This window comes from Astatotilapia calliptera, chromosome 19, assembly GCF_900246225.1.
Source record: "Astatotilapia calliptera chromosome 19, fAstCal1.2, whole genome shotgun sequence".
NCBI classification, from domain to species: Eukaryota; Metazoa; Chordata; class Actinopteri; order Cichliformes; family Cichlidae; genus Astatotilapia; species Astatotilapia calliptera.
Window position 1 is genome coordinate 16922525 of NC_039320.1, and position 19831 is coordinate 16942355.

General features: G+C 41.0%; 1 protein-coding gene across 2 annotated transcripts; it reads left to right on the forward strand.

The window, feature by feature from the left end:
• Positions 1–914: 914 nt before the first annotated feature.
• Positions 915–19431, forward strand: atr (ATR checkpoint kinase). Of its 2 annotated transcripts, none has more exons than XM_026152282.1 (48): positions 915–1143; positions 1294–1385; positions 2407–2559; positions 2684–3591; positions 3689–3831; positions 3942–4118; positions 4323–4489; positions 4658–4810; positions 4897–5095; positions 5209–5465; positions 5561–5757; positions 5913–6013; positions 6275–6446; positions 6659–6814; positions 6908–7102; positions 7214–7309; positions 7476–7565; positions 7804–7899; positions 8004–8134; positions 8269–8412; positions 8809–8902; positions 9016–9141; positions 9539–9745; positions 9932–10045; positions 10155–10270; positions 10487–10607; positions 10693–10830; positions 11169–11337; positions 11662–11828; positions 12015–12179; positions 13452–13543; positions 13648–13739; positions 13842–14019; positions 14100–14285; positions 14437–14596; positions 14787–14966; positions 15145–15287; positions 15635–15732; positions 15853–16082; positions 16686–16820; positions 16923–17123; positions 17227–17370; positions 17714–17864; positions 17966–18122; positions 18316–18469; positions 18613–18764; positions 18851–18956; positions 19114–19431. In XM_026152282.1, the coding sequence occupies exons 1-48, from the start codon at positions 1091–1093 to the stop codon at positions 19285–19287; spliced, it is 7830 nt and encodes a 2609-aa protein (XP_026008067.1). In that variant the 5' UTR covers positions 915–1090; the 3' UTR covers positions 19288–19431. The 2 variants fall into 2 exon arrangements, with proteins under 2 accessions (XP_026008067.1, XP_026008068.1); XM_026152283.1 differs by having other exon boundaries at positions 4326–4489.
• Positions 19432–19831: the final 400 nt, after the last annotated feature.

The window sequence follows — 19831 nt, forward strand, 5'->3', positions numbered from 1 at the left end:
ATCAAATGTACATAGTACCTGTGAATTTTTTCTGTATCAAAACACAAGTAAAGAGCAAATTGGATATAACATGTATATTCAGAAGTGCATGAAATATAATTGAATCAAAAGCCATTAAAAGCAAAAATCTGGCTTTTCTACATAGCTTCTAAAATGAGCATAACTAAAAACTTTAAGGTTAAAAATACTTGAAAGATGGGAGGTGACAATAAACTGACATTACTTGATATTTATTTATTTATTTATTAACTTATTACCCATTTTCAAATATGTTTCAGTCTCCCCTTTAGATAGGGGGAAGCATCTTATACATCTTAAGTGTTTTTAAAAAGCTGCATGGTGAATAAAGGGACTGAAACACTTGTGTTTCTCTTGTTCTGTTGTAGTTTCTTTACCTTACAATATAAAGTGTTTTAATGTGTCTTTTGTTGTGACTTTGTACTATATAAATGCCATTTAACTTATTTAAGGAATTCTACTGTAATTTTGAATTTAGCAACTTAATTAAGATATACATTAAATTCTAATCACAAAATACATACAAATGCCTCATGAATAGTTAAGTAACACATTTGTAGGTAGGCATACACAGTTTCACAAATATTTACATTGTACTATTTTGTATTATACCCTCTTGTTACATATTATTTACTACTGCAATTGCACTACTCTTTTGCACAGTCTCAATTAGATTTTTTATTTCACCTTTTTTACTTCTCCTTTAAAAAACATCACTGTTGTGTATATTTTTACCCTACCTACTTTTTAAGACCTTTACTATGGGCCTGTAGTACCTTTACTATTAACATTTTTTTAACAATTTTTAAAAACATTTTCCTGCCGTAAAACACATACTTTAACGTTACTTTAGCGACCAGAGGGAGCATTTACTAGTTTGCGTTTTGTTTGAGCTTATAGACCCTCGCTGGCTTCCGTATCAAAACAGAAACGTCATTTTGGAGCGAAAGTTTTGGAAAGACTTGACAGGCAGAAGGAGACGTGGAGATGTGTACTGGTTAAAATGATTAGACAGAGCTATATATTAATGTATTAAAGAGTTTTATCGAACAGCGACACAAAAAGTTTAAAAATGGAAGGTCTGGAAATGTCTGCGATGATACCGGCTCTTCAGGAGCTAGCTAGGTGAGTACACGGCTAAAGTTGGCTAAGAGCTAAGTAGTTAACAGTACCACTTATTTGGGCTAAAATGAGTCCTCGTCTTTACTTATTGAAGTCGATAAAAACCTTTGCTTCGTCATGTCTCTGTGAATAACATCGTGCTGATATTTGCAGTGCGAGCGCTGCAGAGTACGGCCAGGTGGTACAGAAACCTCGACAGATTCTCTGCCAGTTCATCGACAGGATACTGACAGATGTGGATGTCGGTAAGCCGGGAATATCGACACATACTAGGGGTGGTCACCATAATAAAAGCCTCTGAAAGGACATCAATAAAAAACAAACAAACAGCTTTTTGGTGCACACTGTCAGACTTATCTGCTGAAACATTCCCTGAAGTTGTTGCTTACCATGACTACTATTCCCTCTTGTTAATATACTTCGCTGATTTCTTTTCCCTTTTTTTGTATATTTGTCAAACGTGCATGTTTTAGATCATTAGACAAATTTTAAAAATAGACAGAGATGGCCTAAGTAAATGTAACATGCAAATTATAAATTCCTGAAAAAATCCTGTTAAAAATAAATAAATAAAGATTGATGATGATGATGATAAAAATAGGGAAAAAAACCTATCTAAACCTGTGTGAAAAAGTAACTGCCCCCTAAACCTAATAACTGGTTGTGCCAACCTTAAAAGGAAGAACTGCAATCAAGTGTTGGTGATAAGTTGCAACAAGTCTTTCACATAACATCAGCCATAATGGAAGTTTTTCAAGCATGAGCGGTCTGTTTAAGGTCATGCCAAAGCATTTAAATTATATTTAAGCCTGTACTTTGACTAGGCCACTGCAGAACTTTCACTTTGATTTTTATGGGGTTTTTTTATGCATTTAAGACTTCCTGGTGGGTGTGGGATCACTGATCATTATTCGTGGTTCTTTTGTAACTTACTGGATGAGTTGTTGATACACTCTCTGAGCAATTTTGGTTGGCTGTCCACTCCTGGGAAGGTTTTCCACTGTTAAAAGCGTTCTCCATTTGTGGCTCATGGTTCTCGCTGTGGATCACTGGAGTCTCAAAGCCTTAGAAATGGTTTTGTAACCCTTTCAAGATCGATAGATGTCAATGACTTTCTCAGCAGATTCTTTAGATCTTGACATGATGTGTTGCTTTTTTAAGCTTTTTATCATTTAGTGACTTTTCAAGTTAATATTGCAAGAATATTTGACTTATCCTCTGTATGTGTACCAGCTCTTTTAACAAAGCAGTTGTCTTTTCTTCCAGTTGCTTTAGGGCTAAGTAAGAAGTCCACCTCAGAGCCAGCCTGTGTGATGCTGCTGGACTTTGTGCAGCACATAGTTAAATCTTCATCTCTGATGTTTGCCAACCCTGCCTGTCAGCCTGCTGAATACCCAGAAACAACACAGAGCTGCACTGGTAGGAAATTCTTCTCAAAATGCTGCCATAAGTGATTTCAGAAATTAGAGAAAATAAAGCTGAACATGTTTTGCCTTTTTAGTTTAGTCCTTTAATATCTTCTCATTCCTTGTCTTGATTTTAGACTTCAGTAAGTGGGTGGCGGTGCGTTTCCTTCGTGTGGCAGCAGCTCCAGGCTGTGATATCATCCATGGACGGGTCTCTGCTGTGTTGTGCTCTTTATTTCACACTCTGAGAGTCCGGGCACCATTTATCTTTAATTGCCTCATTCAGGAACTCATATTTCTGTCCCAGGAACTCAGCCATAACCTGTATGCACATATTTGCACACTTGCAGGACAGGGACATGTTTTGGACATTCACACAAAGAACCAGTGGCCTATAAACCTCAAGTGCTTCAGTTTATCCCCCCTCTGTTCCTCCTCATACCTCACCCCCTCTGCCCTTGTGCTCTCCTCACCTGCTGCCTTGGAGTCGCTGACACTCGTAACGATCAACATCATAACTGAGTCTCTGAGGGGAGTCATCTCCCGTCGTGACCTGAGTGTAGCCTGGGAAGCTGCATGCTTCATCCTGTCCAACGGGAACATCAGGCTGAGGAAAGCCTCCATGGTGATGCTGAGAACACTGGTGGAGCTCAGAGGATTTCCTGAGATGCAGGGCCACGAATTCTTTGCAGCCTACTTCCAGTTGCTGGAAACACATTCCTACTCTGCCACAGCAAACATAAATGAGAAGCAAGCTTACGAAGGAGAGCTGTTAAGCCTGACCCGCTGCGTGTTTCAGCAATCGTATGTTTCTCACTCACACTTTGAGCCCATCCACCTCTCACAGATGTTCGAGTGTGTTTGCACTCTTGCTGGAGCTGGTGTCAAGTTAGGTGTAGAAGTGACCGAGTCACTTTGCCTGCTGTTTAGCTTCTCGCTATCTGTAGCACCAGTTTATGAGAGCGCCGCGTTGCTTAGGAGGCAGCGGGTCACCGAAGTCTGCGGGACACTAGCATGCACCGTGGGGACAGCAAATCAAGCTGAAGTACAACTCTGTTCTTTGTGTTTCCTTTTAAATTATCCTTTTGATATCCATACAGTGTTTCCCTCTTTACAATATGTGCTATGCTTGTTGTTCGCAGTGTGCAGAAGGGTTTCTCCGAGCTGCCCTGAAGGCTGAGACAGCTTTAGTGCTGCAGGAGTGTAAAGATGGAGCAACACCTGCCAAGAAGTCTTGCAAATCTGCCACCAGTTCAGTCGGTAAAACTCCTAAAACATCCTCAAGGTGAGTGCATCAACATTTACTATTTGGCAATAACCATGAAAATCTCAAACAATTTTTTTTAAAATGTCTCATATGTCGTATTGAAGTAATGTCTGTGTCTCTATCTTAAGCAAAGTGGACATGCGTGTTCACAGTAAGGTTTGGGCTGCGTTAAACAGTCGGCTGGAGGAGCTGCTGATGCTTTTGGACTCCAGTTCTGCTAAGCCTGAGACCACCCAGAGTGCGTCTGCTCTGCAGGGACTGGCCCTCATTCTCCATCAGGCAGCCCTCTGCTCCTCACCCGTTAGGTAATTCCCAAACATACACCCGTGCTCTTACACAAGCCCTCTCCTTTTTATCTTTTTTCTGCCTCTCAGAAAAACTTTTTCTCTAGTTTTTTATTTTAATAGTGTTTAATATTAGAGATTGCTTACTTTCCTGGCTCCAGTTTGACATATGTCGTTCACAGTGATTAATAGCATATTATTCACCTCAACATCTCTTTGTTATAGCAGCTTGTCACCTCTCCTTTGGGTTCCCACTGAGACGCTGAGCAGGGCCCTGAAGAGCTGTCAGTCAGTGTTAGAAGGAGGATCTCAGCCTGTGTCAAATCGGAGCTACTTTCAGTCTGCTGTCCAGATCACTGTCAGGGTCCTCGACTCTATACTTTACCTGACAAGTAAGGATCTAAATACAAAAATACCAGATGTTTTTGGTTTAGTTTGTTGTCAAAATAAAAGTTGATGTATTTTCCATATTTGTTTGTGTTTAATTTGAAGATAGAAATCAAGCCAGATACACATCCTTTATTATAATCATAATCTTCTTTTTTTTCTTTTTTTTTTAGTGAGCAGCCAGAATGATGACAGGCTCCAACAACATGTGTGTGCTCTGTTGTCTCTTCCTTGGGTGTGTGAGAACAAGTCTGTCTCAGCCTATAAGACTTCAGGCTTCCCTTCCTGGTTGCTAGCCTTGGCGCAGAGACTCGGTTTCTGCTACTGTGAGTGTTCCTGTGTGCTTCTTTTTCTTTTAATGAAAACCTAAACGACTGCTTTAAAAGTCATTTAAAGACGTCTTTCTTTCCAGCACCTGAGGTCCAGGCTGATTGCGTGTCGCTGCTGGCCTTTTTACATGGCGGTGTGTGCGAGACGTGGCGCGTGTGTGTGTTTTCAAAGGCGCTGCAGAGTCAGGAGGAGGTGGTGAGAGTAGCAGCAGTCAAGGCTTTCCCTCTTCTTCTCCACCATCTGGGAAACATGCACTACAACCTCATTGGCACTACTTTGCTGTATGGAAACTCATACATTACTTAGTACTTGACCACTGATATTTTCTGTCTTTCTTTCATTGATATCATCAGTTACTTTGTTATATTTCATGGCGTATGTTTGATAATTGTAGTTCCAAGCTGGAGGACAGTTCGGAGCAGGTGAAGAAGGAACTTGCCAGGATCATTGGTCAGCTGAGCTGCCTCCAATCAGAGCTCTCCAGCCTTAGTGACATCCACACAGACTCCACTTGTCTTCCCAAAATCCTTTGCCTCTCTTGTAGTCTTGAAACAGATCATGCTGGGAAAGCAGTGCCATCCCTCAAGGCATCTGTTGTTAGACCCTTCCTACCATTGCTCAGACCACAAGCTCCAAGCACCGTGAAACAAGGTACCTTTTAACCATAAGTTTTTCACAACAGCTGATGCATTGAAATCAGTTCACAGCTGCTGTTTTCTTAAACATTTTATACATTTCACTGCCAGCTTTCCTAGAAGCTCTTCCCCACCTGTGCCAGCATGTGAATCTCACTGGTGCAGACAGCGATTCCCGAGCCGTACTCTGTACCCTGACTGGTCTAATGGAGGATTCCGATCCTGTGGTTAGAACACGCTTCAGCCAATCAGTGCGTTTCCTGCTAGCAGAGACCACTAGAAACTCTGAGCAGGGCTCTTTGAATGAGGTGAGCAATTCTGACTCCAGTTTTTCTTATATTTTTATTATTATAACCTAATTATATTTTTATCAGGGTAAAATTTCACCATATTCCCCTCAATCAATATAGTTTAATGTTGCATGTTTACTTGTTTTTTGATGTGGTGTGTGTCACCATCACAGCTCCTGGTTGCACGTCTTAAAGAGGCATTCAGCACTGCTAAACTTAACAGAGATGATGACCTGCGTAACACTCTGATCCTCACCACTGGAGAGATCGGCAGGTATATAAACAGCTTTTTTTTTTTATTCCACAAGCTGTATGAGTTATAGTAATTGTTTTTAATGAATAATATGTTATAAGATGGGAGATAAAATTATTGACCTTATATACAGAAATAAAATGTTGTGTTGCTAGTTGTTATTAGTTTGTATTATTTTCATATCCACTTAGATGTAGAAAACAGATGATTTCTTTTGTTAATACATTTAAAAAGACTACTTAATGAAGGAAATTTCTTCATTCCCCTTTCCTCTTCTGTCAGAGCCTCTCAGGGTAGTTTGGTGTCGTTCTCTCTGCTGCGTCTGCTCCACTGTCTCCTGTCCAAGTCGTCCCAGGTGTCTGTAGCTGCTTACACTCAAATTCGAGCCCTGGCCACCACTAAAGGCTTGAAACTGCAGACACTCTTCAGTCAGTACAAGAACCCTATCTGCCAGGTATCTAGTCTTTTGTTTAAATTGGACCAAACCCATCCTATTCACCTGCTTATTATGAGTTAGATGACTTGCTCTATAATACTGTTATTCATAGTATATATGTGGATTTAATGTTTGAAAATTGCATTGGTTTAGTTTTCATTTGGTCTGTTTTAGATACTGTTTTTTGTGGAAAATCTACAGTCCATTACTATATCTTCTTTGCCTTTTAGTTCCTGGTGGAGTCACTACATTCGCGCCATGCGTCAGCCCTGCGGAGCACACCAGATCAAGGAACCGAGTCAGCCAATCAGAGGGAGCTGGCTCTGGATATTCTTGCTCAGATCGCGCATGCTTTTGACTTTCCAGACCTCCACCGCTTCCTCACCGTATGTACAGTCATGCACACGCATCCACACACAGATAGTAAGCACTCTTTATGTGATGTACATTGGTGCTTTCTTGCATGTTTGTTAATGCAGCGGACCCTCCAGGTGTTGCTGCCTTACCTAGCAGCAAAAGCAAGCTCTACAGGCTCTGCTCTCATTCGAACTTTGGCCATTGAGTTGAAGGCAAACAGGAGAGAGATCCTGATCAACAACTTTAAGTACATCTTCAGCCATCTGGTCTGTTCTTGCACAAAGGAGGAGCTGGAGAGGGCCTTTCACTACCTACAAGTATGAACAACTTTACTTGCATTTTACAGCTGAAACATGATTTAGAGTCATGTACCTGAAGAGGTTATCTTAAAAACAAGTTTATTTTTCTTCTCCTTCATGTTCTTTCAGAGTGAGACAGAAATTGAACTGGGATCTCTGCTACGCCAAGACTTCCAGGGTCTTCATAATGAGCTGCTGCTGCGTCTTGGAGAGCACTACCAACAGGTTGACACACATATGTGGAAACAGATTTTCTAAACATTAAATCTATTTCAAAATATGTGGCTTTGAGGAAATTATTCTGCACAAGGCCTCCTCTTGAATAAAACTCACAAATGATCTAAAACACAGACTCTAGTTTCTGTTCTCATAAGTGTTTATTTCTTTGCAGGTATTCAATGGCTTGGCAATCCTGGCCTCCTTTGCATCCAGTGATGATCCGTACCAGGGACCCCGAGACATCACCACCTCAGAACTTATGGTACTTGGCATCCTCTGCATTTCATATCAGTGTTTTAGTTTCTTGTCTTTTTGACATTTGACTAGACAAAAATGCTTTATGAAACAATTTAGGCTTCAGAATCTGTGAGATATGTTTTATGTAATTAATTTAAAACAAAAATGTAATTTTTCTATGCAAAAAAAAAAAATGAAAGAGATAATAAGCAACTAATCCTCTGCTAATTATCCATTAATGAATGTCTTGTTTTTATCTTTAGGCTGACTACTTACAGCCAAAGCTGCTGGGGATTCTTGCCTTTTTCAACATGCAGCTGCTTAGCTCCAGTGCAGGAGAAAAAAACCGCAAGAAACTGGTAATTGATCCTCTAAAATACCAGAATTTTAAATCTGATTGGTTAATTGTCCAATAAAGATCTCCTTGGCTCAAAGTGAACATGTCTGCCTGTTCTTCGTGCAGGTTTTGACAAGTGTGATGGCTCTGATGCGACTGATGGGCTCCAAACACATCAGCTCTGTCAGAGTGAAGATGATGACGACATTACGCACCGGCCTGCGATACAGAGAGGACTTCCCTCTCCTCTGCTGCCAGTCAGTACTTGTATACTTGCACATAAAGTCACATATTGTGATGCATTTATCTTTATTATTCGTTGGCATTTGCTCAGACATCTGTTTCTAATTCGTTTTTTTTTTTTATATACACTCCCTTTTCCTCTGGGTAGGACATGGGATTGTTTTGTGAGGAGTGTGGAGCCTGCACACCTGGGCCCCCTACTGAGTCACGTTATTGTTGCTTTGCTCCCCTTGATTCCACTGCAGCCCAAAGAAACTGCCGCCATCATCCGCTTCCTCATCCTGGACAACAGGTAGCAAACATAAGCACAAATGTGCACATTTGATCAGCGTGCAAACACAAAGACACATCTTTCGGTTACAGTTTTAACTTCCCTCATTAGTTAAACTGGTCAAAATGGTTTTAGAGTATGCAAAAGGATTGTGAATAATGTGGGAAAAGGATCTTATTCATTCCCATCTCATCCTCTTTTCAATCAACCAGATTTTTCTTGTGCACAACTGGTCTTATTTCCTTTTTGTGCTGAATGGACACTTGTGTAGACATACACAACAATGTGTAAAAGGGTACACATGGATGAGTATGTATGTATGCGTATGTAGGTACTTGAAAGAGTGTGTTTGTATATGTACATAGGTGTGGGTGTATGTGCGCTTTTAGATGCCTCACTTCTGTCATTTAATTACAGGGAAGAAGTCAGTGACTACCTCCATGAGATTTACTTTCTACCAGACCATCCAGAGCTAAAAGACATCCACACAGTAATGCAGGATTATAAAAAGGTCTGTATGAAGGGCACAACAGAAAGTAAAATGAATGTGAAACAAAAGGCTGGTTGACAGTGATCATACGTACAACACATTGTTGTGTTGTATTTTATCTTTTCTTCTTCCAGCTGGCGGCCAGCAGCAGTGACTTGGCTGCCGCACTGCAGCTCTCCATGAGAGCCGTCCAGCATGAGAACGTGGACGTGAGGATCCACGCGCTGACCAGCCTCAGGGACATGATGCACAGCAACCAGGTACACACTCAATGAAGTGCTACAGTGAAGTAACAGCTCCATGTTTGCAAAGAGAACTCAGAAAAGAATGCAAAATATATATAATGAAACCATTAGACTGCATCATTCCAAAATCACCGGCTGTGTTATCTTTTTCAAACGATTTGTTGTTGTGAAAGGTGTAAGCCTGAAAGTTGGGTCATTAGCATTAAGAATTATGTACAATGGATGTGTCCATAAATTAACATACTATAATACATCTTAGCACCTAAATTGGTGTTTCAGTTCTTAATTCTAATTCTTAGTTCAGTTCTTACTACACTTCTAGCATAGCCCATGTTAAATCCTCACCGTTACCCACAAATTTACTTTAACTTAACACATCTATAAATATGTTCCTCTGTTTTCTGGAGTGCAGGAGTGGCTGCTGCGGCAGGTTTGTGCGAGTGAAGCAGTGGAGCCGGTCATCTCCAACCTGGTATCAGTGCTGCTGAAAGGCTGCCAGGATTCATCCCCAGAGGCCAGGCTCCTCTGTGGGGAGTGTCTGGGGGAGCTGGGCGCCGTGGATCCGGGACGCTTGGATCTGTCGCAAACACACACCCACGGCAACCGCAACATCTTTGTGGTAAATAACTAACATAGATTGCAAATGTAATGATAATTATATGTGTGTGTGTGTGTGTGTGTGTGTGTGTGTGTGTGTGTGTGTGTGTGTGTGTGTGTGTGTGTGTGTGTGTGTGTGTGTGTTAGTTACTGTGTGTGAAGCAAAGATAACTGAACTGTATGTTTGTTTGTTTTTTCTCTGTGGCAGAGCGGAGTGGATGATCCTAACTTTGCCTATGATTTGCTGACTGAACTGACCAGAACATTTCTGGCGTACGCTGATGATGTGAGAGCCCAGGACTCTGCTGCTTATGCAATTCAGGTACGCAACAGCTTTAATTATTTGTGTTTGTTCCTCTATTGTATTTATTTATTTTTGCGGGGTTATGTTGAAATGTTTGTTTGTATTGGTGATTTTATATCCACTGTAGGAACTGCTTTCCATATTTGAGTGTCGCGAAGGTCGAACTGACTCAGCGGGCCGACGTCTGTGGAGAAGATTCCCCGAGCAAATTCAAGAAATACTGGAGCCTCACCTCAACAGCAGGTCTAAGTTTACACCTTCGTACACACATAGTCTCATTTGTAATGGTCTCAGAATTCAGGACTTAAAAATCCCTCAGACGACAGTTATTTTTCCTCTTCTCTCCTCCCTTCTCCAACATTTTATCTTCTTGCCTGCAATCTTTTAGTACTCACTAAGTCCTTCCATTTTTTTAACTTCTCTTTTTGTAAATCTGTTATTTTCTACTCTTACCTGCAGATATAAGAGCAGTCAGAAGGAGGTGAACTGGTCTAAGCTGAAGAAACCTGTGTACCTCAGCAACAGAGGCAGCAAATTCTCTGACTGGTCAGCCACCTGGGCTGGATACCTCATCAGCAAGGTTAACCCATCTCTTTTTGAAGTTTTTCCCCAGCTTTATCTTGTTTTCCAAGCCAGAAGTTAAGGGAAGTTTCTTTGCTCTCCAGGTGAGACACGAGTTGGCCAGCAAAGTGTTCAGATGCTGTAGTTTCATCATCAAACACGACTACAAGGTCACAATCTACCTGCTGCCTCATATTCTGCTCTACATGCTGCTGGGCTGCACTCCTGCAGAGCAACAAGAGGTGAGGACACATCTGAACCACCACAGTAGTTCAGTTGCCTCCATCTCACCTGATCCCTACCATCCTCCTCTGTCACACCAGCCCCTCTGCATGGCCTCATTCACTGCATCCATGAATCCTCTAATTTACTTCTTTCCTCCTGCCTGGCAGCTTCATATTCAGCATCCTTTGTCCAGTATATCCACTATCCCTCCTCTGCATATGTCCAAAACCACCTCAGCCTTGCTTGTCTAACTTTGTCTTCAAACCGTTCAACCTGAGCTGTCCCTCTGATGTCTTCAGTTCTAATCTTGTTCTAATTCTCATTCCTTGTTGTTCCATTCTTGTTTCTGTCAAAGGTTACAGAGGAAATGCTGGCTGTGCTGACAGAGGGAGATGGACAAGCCGAGGGGCTTGCCCAGAAGACGGCCTCCAGCCTGTCACAGCTGAGCACTCAGACTGTGTTCAGCATGCTGTCACACCTTACACAGTGGAGTCGCCACATCCTCTACTCCAAACCCAAACATGGTAAGAATTCAATTCAGTTCAATTCAGTTTTATTTATCCATAACAACAGTCGCTTCAAGGCACTGTATATTGTAAGGTAGACCCTACAATAATCTACGGACTAATGAAAAGATGCATAGCTTCAGTCACTGTTGAAAAAGATGTATTTACTCAGTCAACTCTATAGCAATTTATATTGCTATTATTTACATGATAATATTGAGGCTTTTATGCATTATTTGCATTGAACTGTATAAGAAAATAACTAAATAAAATTCAGTTCTCCTCATTGTTCACTCACCTTGTTGCTTTAATAAAGTAAAGAATTATAACATGATATTGCAGAGAGTGGGGATTATCAGCGCGTGGTGGCCTTCCTGAAAGATATCCCGCAGGATGTCCTGGCCAAGGCCTCTCTACGATCCAAAGCGTACACTCGTGCCCTCATGCACTTTGAAGCTTACATCCTGGAAAATAAAGAGAACATACAAGACCATCTCTCATTCCTGCAGGTCAGAAAACAATTTGGTTATTAACCATTAAATAAAAGATTGACTCAGGACTTTTGACTGCATTATAAAAGTTATCTTGACAGCAACGAGTCCAATAGTACAAGTGCACTTGTCTTTTAACCACTCATCCAATTAATCTCTGTGGTGAACTTTAAGCTCTGTGATGTACGTGATTGCTTGCCACAGACGCTGTACGCTGCAATGCACGAGCCGGATGGAGTGAGAGGTGTCAACGCTCTGAGGAGGGAGGAGCCATCACTCCAGGAACAGATACTTGAGCATGAAAGCATCGGCCTGCTCCGTGACGCCACCGCGTGCTATGACAGAGCCATACAGCTGGAGTCAGACCAGGTACCCAAACACATGTAGTCCATAAACATGTACACCCAGTTGGTGCGACTCAGTATTTCAGTGGTGTGTTCAAAGCCACTTTAATCACCTTTCTCCTTGATTCTGATACTTGGTTGGGTTGAAATTGATCTTGTGTACCTGTCTAAATGCATTGAGCTGCTACCATGTGATTGACTGATTAGTTATTTGCATTTAAAATAACTGACATGCTTAACCCTTTACAGCCGATCGGAGCGGGCACGCTCTGTTTTGCGTAACTATTTTTAAATCCCGGTAGCTCTGAAACCAAGTAAGCTAGCGCAATAATTTTTTTTGCATATGAAACTGGAGGAGTTGTACTTACATCTTATGCCATCAGCTTGTCCTAGGTCACAGTTTCCTTCCACATATAGCTTTGCAAAAACTGCATAAAAATCACTTGCAGCAACAAAAACATGATATTCCAGAAACACGCTTCGCCGATCCATCAGCTGTTTGTAACACTTCCTACGTCCATCAGCGCGAACTATCACATGACCGCATGACCTGCCCGAAACCGGAAGTGACGTCATTTTGCGGAAATGTAGTTTTTTACGATCGGGGCCTTATGAGCTTGTGTTTTACTTTGTTATGTGTTTTAAAAAGTTATGTTTGACTTTATGACTTTCTGTGTCGTTTCTGGGATGCTTAAGACTCATATTGCACTGCTGGAAATAGTTTATTTTGATGCACATGCTGTTATTTTGCAAATTTGCACTATAATATTTATTTTCGTTTTTCCTGCAGTATATAAAAATTGGTGTATCTCAAAAATAAAACTATGAAGACACTCAAAATAAATTTCCTGTGGTGGGAAACTAGTTTGTGTAACTTTTTTGTATTTACAGTTTTGAGGGATAAGCCTCTTAAATTTCTCTAACTAGAAATATATGTTAAAAAAACAAAAACGATTTTCAATTTTTTTGTAGTTTATTGCACTTTTTTGCAATTTATGTAATTACTATGCACCTAATGCAGACATATTATTAAAGTTTGGGCTATAATGGTTGTATTGATGTATAGCAACTTGAAATGCTCCCAAAAATGGCTCCACAGCATGTAAAAATATAATATAAGCTCTGGCGAACTTGGTTCTATGGTAGGTCTTGAAGGGTTAATAAACCGGTAAGTGTACATATACTATGCCAGTTTTATATGTTTTCTTACAATTTGTTATTTATGATATCGACATAAAAGATAATTAACTCACTGTTTTTTCTTTCTTGATCATTTCAATTATCGCTTTGTATAAAGATCGCTCACTATCATGGAGTGATGACCTCCATGCTCGGCCTGGGACAGCTGTCCACAGTCATCACGCAAGTCAATGGAGTACTGGCCAACAAGTAAGAAAAATACATATCAGTGTACATCTATTTCTTATTAAGTGTAATTTTTAAAATTTAGGTTAATATAGGTTTGCCTAATGTAGCATTGTATGTCCATTTAGGCACCAGTGGAAGTCAGAACTCAACACCTACAGAGTAGAGGCAGCCTGGAAGCTTGGAAAATGGGACCTGCTGGAAGATTATTTGAGTTCAGGTAGTGCAGAAACACAGCATGTATTTGCAACATCTGAAATCACTGGTGACTACATGATGCATGGATCTGCTTAAAGCATAGTTTTCTATTCTGTGTCTCCAGACCAGCAGTCCAGCACATGGGGTGTGCGGCTCGGCCAGTTGCTGCTCTCAGCTAAGAAGCAGGATGCTGAAAATTTCTATGAGAAGCTGAAGCTGGTGAGGAAAGAACAGGTCGTCCCTCTGTCTGCTGCCAGTTATGAGTGTGGAACCTACCAGAGAGGATACGAGTATATTGTCAGGTCTGTGGATGTCAGCTCAGTTTGGAGTCAAGTGTGTTGTGTTTTAATAACTTTCTACAAAAGCTTTTACGTGTGTTTAGACTCCACATGCTCAGTGAGTTGGAGCACACCTTCACTGAGCTGCTGAAACAGAGACAGGGATCCGGGTCCAACCTCAGCCAACTGCCTCCTCATTGGTCAGATCGGCTGGAGATGACGCAAAACTCTTTCAGGGCCAAGGAGCCAGTCCTGGCTCTCCGCCGTGCCCTGCTCAGTCTGGGAACGCAGTAAGGAAACATCACTTTTTAGTTGCACAGATTTTAACATGCTGTTTTTCTGAAACACACACATTAGAGAAATCAGTTTAAAATTTCTTCTTAATACAACATTTTCAAATCTTTCTGAACTCACATCTGCATGTATCATCTCACTCTGCAGACCTGTATGTCAGGAGCTGGTTGGGGAGTGCTGGTTACAAAGTGCCCGGGTTGCCAGGAAAGCAGGACACCATCAGACCGCCTTTAACGCCCTTCTCAATGCAGAAAATACAAATCTTGCTGAACTGGTCACAGAGAAGGCAAAGTGGCTTTGGTCTAAGGTATAACCAGGCTACAAATAAAACCAGCATTCAATATATGATGCAAAACTGTATGCAAATTATTCACATTTGTACAGGACCAGAAAACGTATTTTCTTTAGTGTCTTCCTATCTGCAAATTAGATTTTCATACATGTGCATAATCAAATTAAACTAATATAGCCTAATTTGTCTGCCTGAATGTCATCAGGGCGATGTCCACCAAGCCCTGATTGTCCTGCAGAAGGGTGTGGCTCAGTGTTTCCCTGAAGATCAGCCCCTGACAGATCCTCGCAGTCTCCAGACTAAAGGCAAAGCCATGCTGCTGGTGGGGCGCTTCATGGAGGAGACGGCCAACTTCGAGTCTAATGCCATCATGAAGACATACAGGGTTGATATATCTACACACTTTTAAACTAGATTCTGAAAATGTTTCATAAAAAGACAAAAAAGTGAAAAATGCAATGATGCAAATGTCAGAGATCACCCTCACAGTGATGTGGCACCAAAGCAGATTTCTGCATCACTTGTCTTTACCTTATGTGTTTTTTGTTTTGTTTTGTTTTTAGGATGTGACTAACCTCCTACCAGAGTGGGAGGATGGTAACTTCTACTTAGCCAAATACTATGACAAAGTCATGCCAATGGTGACAGATAACAAGCTGGAGAAACAGGGTAATCTGATCCGTTACATCGTCACATTCTTCGGGAAGTAAGTTCTTGTTCTTTCTGCTGATTTGCAGCCCTGTAGACCCAGAGTCTCCAACTCCAGTTCTCGGTCCTGCAGCTTTAATATGCATCTCTACTCCAACACAGCTGAATCAAATGGTTGGATTAATTCTTCAGCATGCCATCAAGTTTGCCAAAGGCCTGATAACAAGCCATTCATTGATTCAGGTGTGTCGGAACAAAGATGCATCTAAAAGCTGCAGGACAGTAGCTCTCGGGGACTGGAGTTGCACACCCCTGCTGTAGACTACAATCAGAGCTTCTATTAGCTACTTCACAGCTGTTAATTTCTTCATCAAACAACACACTTATCAACTTTCTCCCTCCTAGTGCTCTGCAGTTTGGAAACCAGTATATCTACCAGGCCATGCCTCGCATGCTGTCTCTTTGGCTGGACTATGGAGCTAAAGTGTGTGAATGTGAGAAAGGTGGGCAAATCACACAGGGCAGGGAGATATTTCTAGTTTCAGTCTAATTAATTTGCAAATTTTTAGCATTTCATTGGCTTTTCATTAACACTTGATATTATACCTATTCCTTCACCTCAGCTGGGCGAGCAGACAGACAGATGCGACAGGAGCTGAGTAAAATCAACACAGTAGTGAGCGAGCACTGTGCTAAGCTGGCGCCGTACCAGTTCCTGACCGCATTTTCCCAGCTGATCTCCAGGGTGTGTCACTCCAGCGATGAGGTCTTCAATGTCCTCATGACCATTGTGGCCAAAGTGTTCCTCACATACCCCCAGCAAGCTATGTGGCTAATGACTGCGGTGTGCAAGGTGAGAGAAATGAGCCACCCCTCATTTAAGGTTGATGGTGATTTCTATAAACATGGAAATATAGCCTTTGTAATTCTAATGAGCTTGAAAGTCAGTATTTGATATGACCACTTTTATTCTTCAACACAGCCTGAACTCTCTTAGGCAAGTTGTTTTGTCATTTCATTAGGTAGGATTAGGAATATTCAGGAATAGTTCTCCAGGCTTCTTGGAGGACATTCAAAGCTTTTCCTCGGATGTTGGCTGCCTTCCATAACAGATAATAAATGCATCTCTTCTTTTGTCATCCACTTATGTAGTAGCCACTGTCCAAACAAACCCTTTGAAATCCCTCCAGAAAGCCTGGGGAACTATTGCTCAAGACCACTTTAAGAAATTACTAGAAGGTCTGGGTCTTTGGAAGCAAAATATAAACAAATGAGGGGTGACTATAAAGTTTAACATTTGCAAGTCTGTTTATGTGGGGGTTTTTTTTTAATTTGAAATGTTATTTAGCAGATCAGTTCAAATCAAAATTACAATTTCTCTGTTAGTTTTTGTAATCAACTGCTTCTGCGTCCAAAATACAGCATTTATTTATGTCTGCTTTTCTTTTCTTTCCAGTCATCCTACCCCATGCGCATGAATCGCTGTAATCAGATCCTTAAGAAAGCCGTCAGTCTTAAACAGTCCCTGGAAAAATTCATTGGAGATGCCAACAGACTGACAGACAAGCTTTTGGAGCTTTGTAATAAACCGGTATACACGCCCATGCACAAATACACTTCAATAGTCTATGACTTCTCAATCCTTAAATCATCTTTAGGCAGGAGTAGAGATGTTTCTATATGTGTCTTACAGGTGAATGGTAACAGCACCACCCTCAGTATGAGCATTCACTTCAAGCAGCTAAAACGTTTGGTGGAGGAGCCGACATTCAGTCAGATCCTGATCCCTCTGCAGTCTGTCCTCATCCCAACGCTGCCCTCCACAGGCGGGGAAAACACACAGCATGATGCTTTTCCTGGACACTGGGCATACCTGGATGGTTTTGAAGACAGTGTAAGAGAAAGAGGGTGTTAACTATTCTGACCGGCCGCCACGGTATGTTTAACATTCGGCAGGAGTTGATTGACAGTTACAGAAAATAATCTTGTTTGTGTAGGTGGAGATCCTGGCCTCTTTGCAGAAGCCAAAGAAGATAAGCCTGAAGGGTTCGGATGGTCGGGGTTACACCATGATGTGTAAACCTAAAGATGACCTGAGGAAGGACTGCAGACTTATGGAGTTCAACTGTCTCATCAATAAGGTATCTGGGAGATTTCATTCAAACTAAATGGATATATAGTGAGTTCTGGCCATAGAGCGACTTGCATGTTAGGTCAGAATAAACAAACTTACTAACTTTTAGAGGTTCAATCTTATTTTATGTGTTGTTCTGGCCTCAAAGTTAAAATGAAATATTAGCCTCTTCTCATAATGTGAATAAAAACTGAACCTTTTTTTTTTTTCTTTGCAGTTAGGAGCTCATTATGTAGCAGAGCTGTACTAAATCAATCAATATGTGTGCAAATTACATGACAATACTTGAGAAAATGTGAGAAGAACAGCATTTATATGTGCTTGTTTGTACTGTGTGTGTACTGTTGTAGTGCCTCCGTAAAGATGCTGAGTCCAGACGGAGGGAGCTACACATCCGGACTTATGCTGTGATTCCCCTCAATGAGGAGTGTGGCATCATTGAATGGGTTAACAACACTGCCGGGCTGCGGCACATTCTCACAAAGCTGTACAAAGAGAGAGGTATCCCTTACTTATAACACCTACAATCAAAAACCTTTTCTTTTTTTTTTAAGTAAATGTTAGGAAGTAATTAAGTTGTTCACCTTTTCTGTGTTTTTAAGGTATCTACCTATCAGGTAAAGAGCTCAGGAAGCTTATTCTTCCCAAGACAGCTCCCTTTGAGGAAAAACTGCGAATCCACAAGGAGGTGCTGTGTGCTCGACACCCCCCTGTCTTCTATGAATGGTTCCTCCGGACCTTTCCTGACCCCACATCATGGTATGACTTTCACTACAACACTGCTATAATTATACTCCTGGAAGTCACTGCTTTACCAGAAATGTTAGTCATTTTCATTTAACATCTTGACCACATTTGAAAGAAGTTATTTCAATTCAGAATTTTTCAAAAATCTGCTTCAAGTGTAACTTAAATCCAAGAATAAATCTTTGGAGTATTTGTGTGTTTACAGGTACAGCAGTCGTTCAGCATACTGCCGCTCCACTGCTGTGATGTCCATGGTGGGCTACATCCTGGGTCTGGGAGATCGCCACGGAGAAAACATCCTCTTTGATTCCTTCACTGGAGAATGTGTTCATGTAGACTTCAACTGCCTCTTTAACAAGGTTTTATTTTATTTTTTGCCTTAGATTCAATAAAATATTATTTAGGAATATTCATATATTTATTATTTATTATATGTATCCTTAACACCAGTGCATGTTGTTGCTTTTAAGTTTGCCTGTGCTTTTCTCTCCTTTTCCACTAGGGGGAGACATTTGACGTGCCAGAGGTTGTTCCCTTTCGTCTGACTCGAAACATGGTGCATGCTATGGGGCCCATGGGCATCGAGGGCCTCTTTAGGCAAGCCTGTGAGGTTACGATAAGACTAATGAGAGACCAGAGAGAGCCACTCATGAGGTACATTCACATAAAAAGTATTAATGTCAAATTCAACTATTCATAAATATTAAAAATCTGTTTTTGTTTTTAATTTTTCCTGCAAGCGTGCTGAAGACCTTCCTTCATGACCCACTGGTGGAGTGGAGCAAACAAGCCAAAGGACTATCAAAAGCTCAGGCCAATGAGACAGGAGAGATTGTTAATGAAAAGGTGGGCATGTTTCTTGAATTTTTACCTCTTAAATTATATTTACTTGCAAATCTAAACCAGAGAGACTTTATTAATCCCAGAGGAAAACTGGGCTAAATACAGCACATTCAGGTTCAATAAAACCTAATAATGTTTGTTCTTTACATTTCTCTGCTAGGCTAAAACCCACGTGTGTGACATTGAGCAGCGCCTGCAGGGAGTGATTAAGAGCAGGAATAAAGTGCTGGGTCTTCCTCTGTCAATTGAGGGGCACGTCCATTACCTCATACAAGAAGCCACGGATGATAAACTACTGTGTCAGATGTATTTAGGCTGGGGTCCTTACTTGTAGAAAGAAAAAGCACTCAATTCAGAAGATTATAATGCAATCCAAGCACTTTTGACTGTTTGTTCCTGAGCCTTTTTCCGTTTTGAAAACATTGAAAATGCAGCACTGTTGTACATTCCCTTGTAATAAATTATTTTGTTGGTTAAATGTGCTGTAGTGTGTATCTTCTAATCTCTTAACCCTCAAACTCTCAGAGCTAGACAGGCTTGTCAGCTGATTGTTTTAATCCCCTGTCTCCTGCTGCTTCTTCACTCCTGATTACAGCCAACTGGCCCAACTTTTTACATAAAAGCACCACTTAGAATTAAATGTCTGCTTAAAAAGCTGAAAGTGGACTGGGTGAAGGTGTGAGTAAGAAGTAGGTAGTAATTTGTTTTTGGCTAGCAATATTTTTCTTATCTAGTGATGAGTTCAGGTAGTCAGAAAATCACTGTATTTGTAATTATTACTTTTCTTTTTTGTTAATGCTTGGTTGTTGTTGCAGCTGGCTTTGGGATAGATCAGGATGAACTTGGTTGTATTTATGTATTTGCATATTTTTAGTGGG

What these genes read in the sequence shown, in the direction of transcription:
- atr (XM_026152282.1), top strand. Translation starts at nt 1,091, where the DNA reads ATGGAAGGTCTGGAAATGTCTGCGATGATACCGGCTCTTCAGGAGCTA. An exon ending in AATGGAGTACTGGCCAACAA is followed by an intron (nt 13,544 to 13,647) that starts GTAAGAAAAATA and finishes ATGTCCATTTAG; the next exon opens with GCACCAGTGGAAGTCAGAAC. An exon ending in TGGATGGTTTTGAAGACAGT is followed by an intron (nt 17,124 to 17,226) that starts GTAAGAGAAAGA and finishes TTGTTTGTGTAG; the next exon opens with GTGGAGATCCTGGCCTCTTT.